General features: G+C 32.0%; 1 protein-coding gene across 1 annotated transcript; it reads left to right on the top strand.

Annotated features, from left to right (window-relative positions):
* The first annotated feature begins 10,165 nt into the window (after positions 1–10,165).
* LOC105785593 (protein indeterminate-domain 5, chloroplastic) lies at positions 10,166–14,392 on the top strand. Its single transcript, XM_012611703.2, has 4 exons — positions 10,166–11,067; positions 11,312–11,708; positions 12,624–13,833; positions 14,205–14,392. Exons 1-3 carry the CDS (start codon positions 10,926–10,928, stop codon positions 13,777–13,779), a joined length of 1,695 nt encoding a protein of 564 aa, XP_012467157.1. The 5' UTR covers positions 10,166–10,925; the 3' UTR covers positions 13,780–13,833; positions 14,205–14,392.
* The last annotated feature ends 1,259 nt before the right edge of the window (positions 14,393–15,651 follow it).

Raw genomic sequence — 15,651 nt, 5'->3', positions numbered from 1 at the left:
AAGCAGGATCTGTGTATATTTACCGTATAGCCAGGTCCTATATACTTACATAAACGGTTTGTAGTGTAGAAATATGCGTACGCATAGATCAAACGTCTAGAACATCCGTTGAAAAAATTCTTTTTCCCGATTACAGTTGGTCATCCGGGCCATAATAAGGTCGTGCCTGTAACTCAATTACAGTCTCCGGCAAGTACTCTCGTATAATAGCCATCCACATCTGTTAGTCATTGTACGACGCATTGAAATCTCCGTACAATTACTCTATTATCATCTGTTTAGCTATCCATGCCTTCTGGTATGATACTCGATACTAGAATCGTGCCTGCATTTTGGTAATCAGTATCGAAACTTTAATGGTCAACATGTCTTTCACTATTTGCATGATGCACGTACAAATAGTTTTAGAATCAAGTTTTCAGTGATCTTTTGTTATACGTGTTGAAGTGCATGTGTGATGCCCAACAAATTTTTGTATCTCCCACATCTGTGACTTCTGGATAAATGTAGCTTGTACCTGCCAATTGCAGCCTTCCATCAATCTCCAACACTCTTCAATATATAATGTTGGTTTAGACACGTGACTTTGTAGTCCACTGACACATTCATGCTATACCACTTAATGGCAAATACGCACCCTTCCTTACTTTCGAATATTTGGCCCACTAACAACTCTTCAGGATTGAAATTTACGGCCAACCGATGAGTAGGTAGTATATCAGAGCACTCTAGAAACTCAACTGCATGCGTCGCATCGGGGTCTATGAGCGACATGTGTGCCCCGGGATTATTGTGTATCACAATACGTCGAATCTGGCTCCTGACTGAAGACGCGTTAACATTTCCATCGTCATTCACGCCTTCGTTGTCAATATCATCCGGTATCTCGTCCACATTGGGATCACTATCACTATCGACCTCGTGATCAGAAGAATCACTACTACCGCTTCTATCATCACCAACCGCATCAGTCTCGGGTGCAGCATTAAGATCAATGTCGCTCCTGCGTACAGTTGATTGACTATCAACGTATGATATCGTAACTACCATACACGACTCTTGAGCTCCATGTTCTTCACCTAATGGAGTGGGTTCTTCAGTTGTCTCCACATCAGCTAGGGGTGTTCAGTCGGTTAATCGACCGGTTAACCTACCCGAAATAACATTAACCGAATTAACCGACCTTTCAAAATTTTTAACCGTTAATCGAACCGAAATTTTTTCAAAAAATTAACCGAACCAAAATTTATTCGGTTAATTCGATCGGTTAACCGAATTAACCGAAAATTATATGTTTTTTATTTTTGGTTAAAAATTAACCGAATTACCCGAATTAACCGACTTAACCGAATTACCCGAATTGCCCGAATTATATGTTTTTTATTTTTAGACTTTAGTTTTAGTTTTAAAATTTTTTTATTTATTAAATTATTTGTAATTTTTATGATTGAGTTATGTTGGGTAATTAGGTTGGGTTGGACACTTGGGTTTGAATTGGGTTTAGGTGAATAGTGGGCCTATTTATATATTATAATTTTATTTATTAATTTTTCGGTTAACCGACGGTTTCGAACCAAATTAACCGTTAATCGAAAAATTAAAAAATAATTAACCGATCCCCAATCGAAAAAATTCGGTAAATCGATCGATAAACCGAATTCTGTCGGTTAACCGAATTTTGCACACCCCTAACATCAGCTAACTCAGTAAATAACTAAATCGGTGCATTTTGGTCGCTCCGATTCCCACAATAAAGAGCAACCATTGTCTCCACGTCTTCATCATCTACAAGTTCCATCTCAGTGAATTTGATGGGATCTGTCGAACTGGAAACTTGTAGAAAAGTTTTGAGATCCTTCTCCCACAATGTTTAACAATTTTTGCACTAATTCTTTCCTTTATACCATCCAATGAGACATTTCTATTAAATCTCATTGCTATTTGTTGGCGACACTCAAATATACATCCAACTGTTGTTGTCAAAATTACTCTATTGAAATAAATGCATACGAAAAATTGATTATCCATCTTCAAGACTAAATTTGTTAAGAAATAAATTAAAATTATCAATACAATTTGAACAACAAAAAATTACTTTAATAAAAATAAACTGTAAAAACAACGAACATTATATCAATATGTAAATTAGTAACAAAATACCTTCACAATAAAATTACATTTATAATCCTTTCTATTAAAAAAACAAAAAAAAACATAGAGACATTCACCTACCTCTTCTCTACTATCCTTTGTTTTTTGCTTATTCTTTCTTTTTGCTTTCTATCTTTCTTTCTCTACTATCTTCTCTACTAAAAACTTTTTTTTCACCTTTCTTTGTTCTCCCTTTCTTCTTTCTTCTCTTCTACTATCTTTTTTTTTTGTTAAACTACTTCTCTTCTTCACCGAGGACCATTAAAAGGACCCCCAAATTTGCTTCACCGATGCCGCCTATCAGATAGAGGTCATTGGTGCCACCTATCAAATATGGCACCACCCCCGTATACCATTCCCTTATATCTAAGCAGGTATATACTAAATCGGTAAACCTGTATTTCTTTGGTGCCGCCTAAGCAATGACCTATTAAAATATATAATTTTTTAAAATGGTTGTCAGAATTTAGGGTTGGTGCTGCCTATGCACCACCCTCCACCAACCAATTCATACCATTCTCGTAAATAATCCCCCATCCAGCCCATTTCTGAATTTAATATAATAAAATGTAATATTGGAGTAAAAAACCCCCAAAATTAGCTATATATATATAAATAACAATTGTCAAATTGACAAAATCTGTAAACATTGAAGGCTAATGTAATGGCTTAAATTCAAGGTTATTGAAACAGTGGTTTCAGAGCCACAAATCTAATTTAAAGATAAATTTATTTTAATATTTTTGTATGAATAATGATATGATAGGAAAGTCGTATGAAAATATAGATAGAAGAATTTTACCGATTTAGTGGTTAGTTAGAAAAAGAAATTATTGAAGAAATTGGGTAAAAATAAGGTATCGAGACCTCGATCTCATAAAACCGAGTCAAAAATATTTTTATAAATATTTATGAAATGTTAGTAATATTGTATTAAAATTTCGTTAGAAAATTTTAATGTTTGGGTAGTCAATTAAGTGAAAATGACTAAATTGAAAAAGGTGTAAAAGTTGCTAGAATGATTAAATATCTCAATTGTTAAATGAGGAGGGACATAAATTGAAAATAAACCCAAAAGGAGATATTTTGGGCGGCATAAGCTGAGAAAAATCAGGAGAATTGGTGAAATAAGGGTAAAATGGGAAAATAACAAATTTTACTAACATAAAAATAGGACCAAATTGGAATATCTAGAATTCTCTTCATATTTTCTTCATTATCATCAGCCAAAAAACGTTATATCGGTTTATTCAAGCTGGTAATTCATAATTTTTGCACCAAGTGAGTTAATCCTTGGCTTTTTCTTGTAATTTTTGTGTTTCTAAGACTTTTACAACTAGGTCCTATTACTAAATTCATTAGTTTTTGATTTCATGAATAAAATTGAAAGTCACCATGGTTGAGTGCTGTAATTTTATGATGAAATAGCATGAAATTTAAGCTTTAATTTGTTTATGAGATGATTTTATTAGGTAATTTCAATAGAAATTGATTTGTAGGACCTAATTGTGAAAAAGTTTGGAATTAAAGTCTAGTGCTAAAATTTTAATTTCCAAAGGTTATAAAGTAGTTTAAAGTGATGGAATAAAGTGTTAATTTAGAAAAATCAGCTCAATTGAGAGGTTAATTGAGTAGGGATGAAATTATCATTTATTGAAAGCTTAGGGGGGAAATGGTAATTAATATCATGCACTAAAACAGTTTGGACAGCAGCAGTAGGTTAACTTTGAAAAATCACCATAAATTGTGTAAATTGAATTAGAGAATGAAAAAATATGGAATTAAATCTTATTGAGTCTAGTTTCTTATAGAAGAAACGGTGTAAGCAATGGAATTGTAAATAATGAGATATAATAGATTTTATGAGACAAGGTCAGAATGAATTCGGGTTCCCCTGTTCTGACTTTGGAAAATCATAAAAAATTGGAAAAAAATAATTAGGGGCTTAAATTAATATTTTAAAATCCTTAATGAGTCTATTTTCAAAAGAAACAAACGAGAACATCATCTGAATTCTGTACAATGAGATAGTTAATTTTTAGTGAAGAGGGGTCGGGACTGTCGAACATTAAAATAGGGGAAGATTTAAAGAATAAACTGTACTTATTGGCTAAACCAAAAATTCTAAAAATTTTATGGTAAGAAGACATGTGAGTCTAGTTTTTGGGAAAATTAGCGTATCTTAATTTGGAGTTCTGTAGCTCAAGATATAAATAATTTAGTGACTATGGCTCAATGAGACAGCTTTGAATGCACTATAAATAATAATGGAATTATAGAGAATGTTACATATGAACATGAAATGTATTAGATTAATGATTAAATTTATTTATTTAGATCCAAAAAATTCAAATATGAAGCTAGATCGAGGAAAAGAAAAAGTTCGGGATTAGTAGATTTTTGTTTACGAACAAGTATCGAGGTAAGTTCGTGTAACTTGAATTATATTCTTAAATGCTTGAAATGTTTGTTATTGATGTGAATATGATTTGAAATTTAATTGTATGAAAATTGATGAAACATTAATATATTTGATAAAAAGGGGAAGAAATCCCGGTTGAATGGAAGGAAAATCCGATGGATCTTTGAAAAGGAATTGACGGTAAAAAGGATCTAGCCCGGACGAGTGATCCTATACTGATATAGCCCTCTCAAAGAATATGTGGAAAATGGATTTAGCCCGGACGGGTAATCCAAATTAGGGTCTGAATTTAGCCTGGACTGGTAATTTAGATCCAAGCTCATTAAAGTAATTGTCATTGCAGGGGATTTAGCCTGGACTGGTAATCCCGACAATACTCAATGAGTTTATATTACAGGGGATTCAGCTTGGACTGGTAATCCCGCTGTAAGGATGAGGTTCGCGGGAGTGTGCTCTCTGAAATGGAAATGTGCGCACATGAATATGAATTGACGAACCGGGATCTGTACACTTAGGTGTACCCCTGAAAATCCATCGAAATTCTAAATAGTTCAACGGGATAAATATGGAAAAATAACAAGGGAATGGAAATCATGAAATTGATGAGCTCATCAATCATGGTATATATTATTGATACATGGAAATTATTGAACTAACTTGAATGTTGAGTTTGTGCATGTTAAGGGAATAATGCATTGAATGGATGTATGAATGTTTATTGCATTGTATTGAAAATATTAGGTAAGTATAATTCTTGTTACATGAGCTTACTAAGCACAAAGTGCTTACCCTGATTCATTTTCCCCTATGTTGTAGTGTTAAGAGCTCGGAGGTTGGATTTGGTCGGAGACGCATCACACTATCAACCTCAATATTTCGGTATATAAAGAAACTTTATTTTGGAAATCAATGGCATGTATAAGCTAGTAAAGTAAATGTTAATGTGAAATGAATGTATGGTAGCCATTGGTATGGCTAACAAATTTTGGTTTTGGTATGTGATGAGGTTATCTTATGAATATGTTAAATTTATCTTAAAAATATGTTGAAATGGATTGGTTGTGTTGGATTAGTCTTGGTTTAAAATTGCAAGGAAGATTAGATATTTATAAAAGGGTTATATTGAGTTCAAAAAAAAAATTTTGGGATATTGCGAAAAATTTATTCGGTAAAATCTGGTAATGCCTCATACTCTATTTCGGCGACGAATACGGGTATGGGGTATTACAGCTAAATTTAGCATTATCCCTATTATTATTTATACTATATATTGAGCCTTTGACTGAGTTAGTGTCCTCCATCAATTTGGTTGTAAAATAATCAAAAGTCATTTCTTTTACAAAGCAATAAATATCATTTTGAAGATATTTCTAGAAAAATGTATACACATGGTGAAAATCATAAAATTGGAACCCTGAGATTTCATAATTTTACTATCTCAATTTTATCATTTCAATCAAAACCTCATTTAACTTTTATATCAAATTTGTATTTTATTTATATTTATTGATTATAATTAATATTTATTTTAAAATAAAATTTATTTATATTTATTGTAAAACCCTTCAATATTTTTATTTTACCCAAGTGATATTAATTGATATCCTAAATTTAATATAAGTTTAATCATATTCTTTTAGTTATGATTCACAATTCATAGAAGACTTTTACACGTTTTAATGATAATATTGAAAATTAATAAAAGAAATAATAATAATAATAATAATAATAATAATAATAATAATAATAATTCTCAAACCGTATTAGGGTGAATTTGGATAGCGGTGTGTTTATCTACAGTTAGTGTAAAAATAGTGGTGGTGGTGGTGAGATTAGATACTGTAACGATACTGTAGTGTGAGACAAAAAGTAAATTAAATGAATCGTACTGCACCCTATCGTCCATCCAAACCCGCCCTTAATTAGATTAGTCGGTTCAAGCGAATAGCTTAACTCGTTCCGCCAGTGAAACACGCCAATAAATGCACAACATATAGACAAATGAACTTAAATTTTTTATTAAAAAATATACATTTTATATTTAAATATATTTGGTCTCAATAAGTTTTAGGGCAATTTTCCAATAAAAGCCCTTTTTTTAAAAAAATTACCAAAATGGGCCAATTATTTAATTATTTACCGGAATGGTCCATTTTCCGCGAAATCGCGTCCACGTCAGCGCGAGTTGCTGACGTGGACGCGATTTCGGCCCGCGCTTGAACAATACCCAACTGTCAAAAAAAAGTATAAATACCCCCTTTTTATGTGTAATTTGCCCCCTTTTTTAGTATTTTGCCCCTAATAATACATATTAATGTATTACTGTAATATGTAGCTCAAATTATGTATTGTAGTTAATATTCATAATATTGTAGTTCAAATTGTCAATCCGTCTATACTATTGTACTAATAATATATATTAATGTAATATTGAAGAGTTAATTGATTAAAAAATAAATGCAACAAGTACAAAAAGATTCAAATTTATTAGCAAGAAGATTCGAACTAAGGTACTAAGAGAAAAGAGCAAGCATCTTAACCAAGACAAAGCTAAACTAATTAATTAACATATTATAGAAATACTGTTATTATCTTAATTATATTACTTACGATCTAACGATTTATCGGACCTATTCCATACACGTGTCAAATCAGAAAAAATAATACAACAATTATGTAAAAAAAAATCCGGTGTTTACTTCAAATAAATAAAAATAATGATTTGAATGTTTCAAAATTCAATTTTAAACCGAAAAAATCAAAATTCAAGGGAAAAAAAGGATCTTTTTCGACGAAAACTACGGCAAACCACCTTCGGCTGTTTGTCAGCGCGTAGATCTTGAAAAGTTATTCGAAATAAAAAAAATCGTCTCAATCGGACAACCGAGCCAAAAGTTATAGCCTTTCAAAGTTTTCCAAGCTAAAAAACATAAACTGTTCATGAATTATTGCTTCCATGTCAGCAAATCGCGCTTACGTGGATGCGATTTGTTGCCACGTAAGTAATCGCGCTGGCGTGGACGCGATTTGCTGACACATCCCCTGACATCGCACTGACGTGGACGCGATTTCGGGGAAAATGGCCAATTCCGGTAAATAATAAAATACCGGGTCTATTTCGGTAAATTTTAAAAAAATAATGCTTTTATGTGTAATTTACCTTAAGTTTTATCCAATTGTTTACGAAACAAGTATTTTCTTTTAAAAATTGTTCTAAGTAAAGTGATAAAAACTTTATATAAAATCTTATTAAATGATCCATAAATATGTGCTTTTTAATATAATTATATAAAAAGATAAAAGATAAAAATATCATCTAATAATTATAATTTAAAATATGATATATATTAATTTTTTTAATTGAGATTAATTCGGAATAACTCAACAATGAGGTTTGTGATTACGGTTAAGCTGTCATTGTGGCGTTTGGTGCTAATTTCATTCCATTTTTGACAAATAAATAAACAAATTGCAGCTGGCATGGAATAAAAACTGCCACTCCAATCAAATAAAAATAAATAAATAATTAAACAGAAATTATCCCTTCAAACAAAAATATTTAATATATATTATCGATGGAGTTTAATAAATATATTAATTAAATTAAATTGAGTTTTTAATTTTAATAATTTTAATTAAATTAATTGAATCGATAAATTGATGGTATGATCAATTCAACCACCAATTTGTTGGTTAAATTCATTCATTATATTACCTCATTTTCTTTTTATTTTCACATGCTTTCATTTTGACAATATGAAAAACCCCAGAAATTCAAACCTCCTCTTCTCAAATTTTAATTTAGAATTTGAAAAATAAGAAAACAATACTACAGCGGATGTTGATTAACATTTAACTACCTTAATCTCACTATTAATTTTCAGTTTAAAAAATTAGAAGACATTTTTATAATGTATTTGTGTAATTAATGCTTCAAGACTAGGGTGAAGTTAGAAAAATTTTTGGAACGAAATTAAATTGTACATTTTTACGATAGTAAAAATATAATTTTACTATTTTAATAGTTTATCTTTATAATTTTTAAATGATTAAATCAAATTTTTACCATTATTTATTTAAAATTTTATAAATTATAAAAGAGTCTAAATGAAAAAAAATTCATTTTAAATGGGACTGGGCCCCTATCAGCCCATGGCTTCTCCATTGTCAGTAGAGGTATTCATGGGTAAAGTATGATATTAACATACTTTACACTTGCCCATGTCCGACCCGAATATGAGCCTAAAATTTTGTCCAAACCCTCTCATATTTACAAAAGACTAACCCAATTTAACTTTAGATTATTTCTAAAATTTTAATAAATATATTTATATTATATTATTAAAATATTTAATATTTTTTTATTTATCGAAAGTTTTTATATAGTCATCTTAACATTATTTTAATGTTTAAATTAGAGTAGTATTATATATTTAGTATAGGTTTATTTTTTAATGTATTCTAAATTACATAATATATAAAAATAACATAATATAAAGTATTATAAACTTTAAAACGGGTCAGGTCGGGCTCGGGCATTGAGTTTCAAGCTTGAGTCCGGCCCATATTTTAAATGAGCTTAATTTTTTTTGGCAAAACCCATTTTTTAGGCCTAATATTTTTGCCCAAATCTTTTCAAATTTGGAACGGACATTCGAACTTGAACGAATAACCCGATTCATGAACAAGTTCATATACTTAAAAAATTAAAAACATTATGACACCGGAAAGAAGTAGTCTTCATTTTCTATAAAACAAGAAATCTACATGAATTCTAAGACCTTAAAATCCAATTATCCAACCCTTGTTTGTTAAAGAAAAAAAAGTCTTAATTTTCTCAAAATGCATGCAATGAAACGGCACTAACAAATCTTATATGATCCATGACGGAAGAACCCATTATTGTCAAATATGAAATTTTCATTAAATTGGAATCAGTGAATTACCAAATGGGAAATAATCCAATCCCAAAGTAGGCGAACTCGTTGCTGAAGTAATCATAGCAATACAACCTTCACGAAAATCAAATTTGAAGAAGAATATGAGGTTTGGATTTCTGAGTTTTTTTTAACTATTATTTTTTCTTTTATTTTGATTAATAATTAGTATAGAATAAATTATATTTTAGTCCTTTAAAGTGGTATGCAATATTTATGATAATGTAAATTGTGCCCTGTGGCATCTAATGATTGGTCCACATGTCAAAAAAAATTCCATATAAGATTTCTGTTAAAGTTTGCAATCAGGGTGACCAAAATGAATAAACTGTGTAACATGCGTACTTAAATTATAAACTTTTTTATTTTAAGTGTCTAAAATTAAAGTTTTTAATAATTGAAGGACTATTTATGCAGTTTACCTTTCTTTTTCGTTTATCATTTCCCCAGTGGTTGGATTACGTATTTTTCTGAGATTTTTGTCTTTCCTTTTTTTTCCAATTAAAAAGTTTCTTAACAGAATGACAGAAGTACCCATTTTCATTCCACGACGTGACATCCAGGCCCCTACTTCAGTACAAATATATTGACCCAACCTGATTATGCGCTGAGTTCGTAGTAAGTTCCTTTTTCTTACTTTTCTTCCTGCCCTTTGCATGTTCGAGAAAAACCCAAGAAAAAAAATATTACTACTACGTAAAACAACAACACTCTCTTTGAATTTTGATTTTTTTTTCATTTTCAAAAAAGAAAAAGAAATCCATTTTAGGTTTTCTGTTTCCAGACTGAAACTTCCTGTTTTCTTTTTATTTATTATTATTTACAGTGAGTGCCCAATGGGGGAAAGGGTGATGGTAGCAAGTTTGTCTGCAAGCTTCTCTCTCTCTCTCCCTCTCTCTAAGTTAATTTGATTTTGTAAACTGAAAGAAAAATGTACAAAATCAGGTAAAAAGAAAAAGGGTTGAGAGAAAAAAAAAATTAATAAACAGAAAACAAGGGAAATCTGCTGAGGGATGTTTTATGTATATGTGTTAGTATAACTACATGACACCAAATCAGAGAAGAACACCTTTGTTCACAATCTGGCATTTAAAAGCAAGAGAAAGAAACAGTAGCTGAGTTAGTTTTTTTCTTACTTTTTCTTTCTCCTCCTTCTCAAACTTCAACTCACCTTGATTTTAGTTTGTCTTTTAGATATTTTTTTCCTTTTTAGGGCTTTCATCAATCAATTCTACTCAAAAATCTCAATAAGCCCTTTTCTCAGCTTTTTCAGATAAGATTTCAGTGTGGGGTTGTTGTTAGATTATGGGTTTTCAAGAGAGGAGATAGTAGATGATTTATAGCTGAGAAAAATAAAGAGGACTAGTTACTTGAAGCAAAAGAAGTAAAGAAAAAAAAAGGGGTTTTGCTTAGAGATGGCTGCATCTTCCTCGTTAGGACCTTTTGGAATTAGAGAAGAGGACCAACATCAGCATTCTACAGCAGCACCAACTTCAGCTATGGGGCCAGCTCCACCGCCGCCTCAGAGGAAAAAGAGAAACCAACCAGTCCTACCAAGCAAGTATCCCCATTTTTATATATAATTAGATTCTACTAATAAACCCAGCTAGATGTATACAAATAATTCAAGTGAAGGATCAAAGTTCCTTATATGGACATGAAACCCTAAATTCCAAGAGTTTTTTTTAGTGGAATGACAAGGGGTGAATGTGTTTCTTTTTTTCTTTTAAGATTCTCCAATTATCATCCAAAAACTTTCTTCATCCTTATTGCAATTAATCAAATTTGAATATGATAACAGATCCAGATGTGGAAGTGATAGCACTGTCTCCCAAGAGCCTAATGGCAACAAACAGGTTTATTTGTGAGGTATGCAACAAAGGGTTCCAAAGGGAGCAAAACTTACAGCTTCACAGAAGAGGACATAATCTCCCTTGGAAGCTTAGACAGAAGACTACAAAAGAAGTGAAGAGGAAGGTTTACCTCTGCCCTGAACCCACTTGCGTCCACCATGACCCGTCTAGGGCACTTGGTGATCTTACAGGCATCAAAAAGCATTACTCGAGGAAACATGGTGAGAAGAAATGGAAGTGCGAGAAGTGTTCTAAGAGGTATGCCGTGCAATCTGACTGGAAAGCTCATTCAAAGACCTGTGGAACTCGAGAGTACAGATGTGACTGTGGTACTCTCTTCTCAAGGTTAGTTAATAATACAGAAAAAAAATACTTACTATCTATGTTCTATTACATATCATCATCCATTCACCATTTTCTCATGTTGTGTTCATTACAAAGTATCGATAGCTTCTGTGAAAAAAAAAAAAACAGTTTCATCTTTTGTTTTTCCTAGGAACCACCGCCCTTTCTTTGTTTTACATTTTATTTCTCCCTCTTATTCACGTGCTGCCATGCCATGTGTAGAGTTTACAGTGTTGTTGTTACCATTTTTGTTATGTTGTGGGTTAGCTAGACTTGTTGAGGTTTTTGGTTTCATGATAATTTAGCCTCTAAACTCTTAAAAAAAAAAAACACTTGAGCTTTAGAGGCCTGATTGATTTAGGAATTTGGCATCTTGATTTATCGTCTTTCACTTGGTTGAATACATTCTCTTGGTAGTTCGTCCAAGTTTTGTTGACATTCTTTTGACTTGTTTAGGGTTCACTACACATTTTCTTTTGAACCCTAATACTTCAAAGGCAAAGTATGACTTATGACACTTCATTTAAAAGCTTTGTTGGTCCAATGTAGCAAACGGCAGCTTTTCAACGTTACATATCTCCATTTTCTTATCCTTGCATTTTTTGGGGTAGAATAATATCTCAGCAATACGAGACAAACAGAAAATAATAGGGGGAAAAATGAAATGTAATTAATCAAATTACCTGACAACTTAAGGTGTCCATTTAGGTAGCTAGTCATATGTGCCTAAGATCCTTTCCACAAACTAACTTTCAAAATCTTAAAATTTGATGTATTGGACATAGCAGACATGAGTTGCTATTTAAACTTTGTATTGAACTCCAATCTCAACCCGTGCCCTTTGTTTTGTTTATCTTGTACTATCTGTATATCAGCTGGTTATGTAATTGATTCCTCCTATTATAACTGTTGCAGGCGTGACAGTTTCATCACACATAGGGCATTTTGTGATGCACTGGCTCAGGAAAATGCAAGGCAACCTCCTTCCTTCAACTCCATTGGCAACCATTTATATGGAAGTACTAGCAATATGAGCTTAGGGTTATCTCAAGTGGGAACTCAAATGTCATCAGTACAAGACCAGACTAGTAATAACAGTGGTGGCCGTGACATTTTTAAACTTGGCGGTGTTGCCAGGAGTACCCAATTTGATCATCTTTTGCTCTCTCCATCAATGGGATCATCATCTTTTCGACCCCAACAATCCATGGTTTCTTCAGCTGCTTTCTTCATGCCTGAGTCTAATCAAGAGCATCATCCTCAACAAGGGATTTTGGGAAACAACAAACAGTACCACCAGGGACTAATGATGCAGTTTCCAGAAGATATCCAAAACAACACAACCAACACTCCTTCACCACCCAGTTTCTTCAATCTTAGCTTCCTTTCAAATTGTGGAAACGGTACCAACCCGGACGCCAATCTAACATCATCAGGTTTGCTGACCCCTGAACATTTCGACAATGAAACTGGAGGCGGTGGTGGTGGGACGAGCGAAGCCTCAGATCCCTTCTCAAACACTGTAATGGGAAACCAAATCACCACTAACATCCCTTCTGTCTTTGCTCAAAGCAATAACATTGCAGTCCAAATGTCAGCTACCGCATTGCTCCAAAAGGCTGCTCAAATGGGTTCAACTTCAAGCTACAAAAACGCCTCTCTTATGAGAAGCTTTGGTAACTCAAACTTTGGCGGCACATTGGGAGATAGCACCGGGAACAACCTACATGAACTAATGAATTCCATAGCCGGAGGTGGGTCCAATACATTTAGCTTTGGACATGGACAAGAAAACCCATATGCAAATAGAAGCAGCGTAGAACAAGAAAAGCATGTAGAGCAGCAGCCGCAAATTTTGAATGTTAGTGGTGGTGGTGGGTCAGATAGATTGACCAGGGACTTCCTTGGAGTAGGGCAAATAGTTAGAAGCATGAGTATGGGAGGGGTTTCACAAAGGGAGCAACAGCAACAACAAGAAGCGATGGGGTTAAGCGCCTTGGGTTCAGAGAGAAGTAATATTACTGCGCCGACAAATCACCAATGTTTAGGAGGAAATGGGAATTTTCAGTGAAGATCAAAGAAGAAAAAACAAGAAAAGGGGTAGGAATATGAAGAAAGTACAAAGGTACGTATATTATTAGTGACGTATTATATGATTAAAAGCTTATTACTTTTTCAATTCCATAGGTAAATGTGTCTTTGGTTACTGTTTTTGCCTTTTGGAGTTTGGAGTTTGGAGGTATTTTATTTTATTTTTGTGTGTGTTCTTTGAATTCTCTGACATGTTTTCTTGCATGAGGCAGTCATGAGTTGTTTCACAGTAGTAACAGTGCTTATGTCTTTTGTTTCTTTTCTTGTCTACTAGTTTTTTTTTTTTTTTTCTAAAAAGAATTATGGGCCAGCAGTGTCACGAGTGTTGCTCATCCACACTCTTATTATGTTTTCTACAAACACATGGGAAAACTATGATCTGTTGAACTCTTTTTATCTTTGCAGTGCAGGTAATGTTCCATGGCAAGTCGTAAAGGCTACGGGGGGAGGGGGATACATGATTAAACTCTGTATTCTGTTTCTTTACTTCTTCTCTTCAACTGTTAATTGGGAATGAGTTTCCTCACCTACATTAATCTTTTTTCATATATACTTTGAATGCTCTCTAAAATCTTTAATCTTTTTAAAATTAATTTCTCGTTGTTCTATCCATTAAATTTAAACTCCAAATTTTTATTTAACAAGCGATTATAAAATTTTAGTCTTCCCTCAAATTCACATTTGGAATAAAGTGTTGATACACTGTGGCAGTCACGGACTCATTAAAATCCAGAAAGTGAGAAACAAAAGACAAGAATGGGGAGGAAAAGGGCAGATGAGTAACCCGATAATTACCATAACCAACAATAATTCTGGAGGGATGCCACCTGATTTACTGAAATCTTCTGACCCAATTCTATCACTCACCTCTAATTTCACATATTCCTACCTAAAATACCTTGCTGCTGCTTATAGTTAAAATTTGGAAAATTTCAGATTCCAATTTTGAAATCAATGACATAAAATTTTATGATAGATCAGTAAGAGTCCCTCCAATTACATCTTTAAAACCGTTGGAAATGTATTAACTAAAATTTATAGATTACTCCCTCGAATTTAGTTTAATCTTTTCAAAATTATAAAAATATGATCTGATGGGATTACATTTTATTATTGTAAAAATATACAATTTAATTTCAGTCCCACAAAAAAACTTTTGACTTTGTCTCCCAGATTAAATCAACATATTTTACTATTACACTCAATAATTATTAATATAAACAACTTGTTATAAAAGAAGTTATAGATGACTTTTACCCTTAATTTTAAAATAATAATTAATTAATTAATTAATCAGTAATGGATGAAAATATTTGGTGAATATCCGTACTTCCAGAAAGATGAAAATAAATGGAGTAGAGTGCGATGTAAAGTTGAGCGAATAAGAATATTTTGGGTATTAATTAATTAACAAACTGGTACTATTAGTGTTGGGATTAGGTATTAGATGGTCAAATCAATAAATATATTGAAACAATAATGTCTCTTCTCTTACTACTAGATGGAATAAAAGAAAGGCATAATGAATTATTTAAATTTTAATTTTATAAAAGGTTTTATTTAATTTTCATTTTTAAATTTATTTCTTTTGTCAAATTACCTCGAAATTAATGAAAAATGACATACATGTAGATATACGTCAACATTTAATTAATTTTTAAAATTTTATAAAAACTAGTTTTAAAAATTAAAATTATAAATGTTGATATGTTATCTACGTACAATTCATGTCTATGATTTTTCTATCTATTTTGGGATGATTTAACAAAAAATATAAATTTAAAGGCTAAAAGAAGTGAAAAATTAAATGGAAGATTAAATTATTATTTTTAAATTAGAGGACCAAATAAAT

Source organism: Gossypium raimondii, chromosome 1, assembly GCF_025698545.1.
Source record: "Gossypium raimondii isolate GPD5lz chromosome 1, ASM2569854v1, whole genome shotgun sequence".
NCBI classification, from domain to species: Eukaryota; Viridiplantae; Streptophyta; class Magnoliopsida; order Malvales; family Malvaceae; genus Gossypium; species Gossypium raimondii.
Note: the sequence above shows the minus strand (reverse complement) of the source record. Positions and strands in the feature narration are given on the sequence as shown.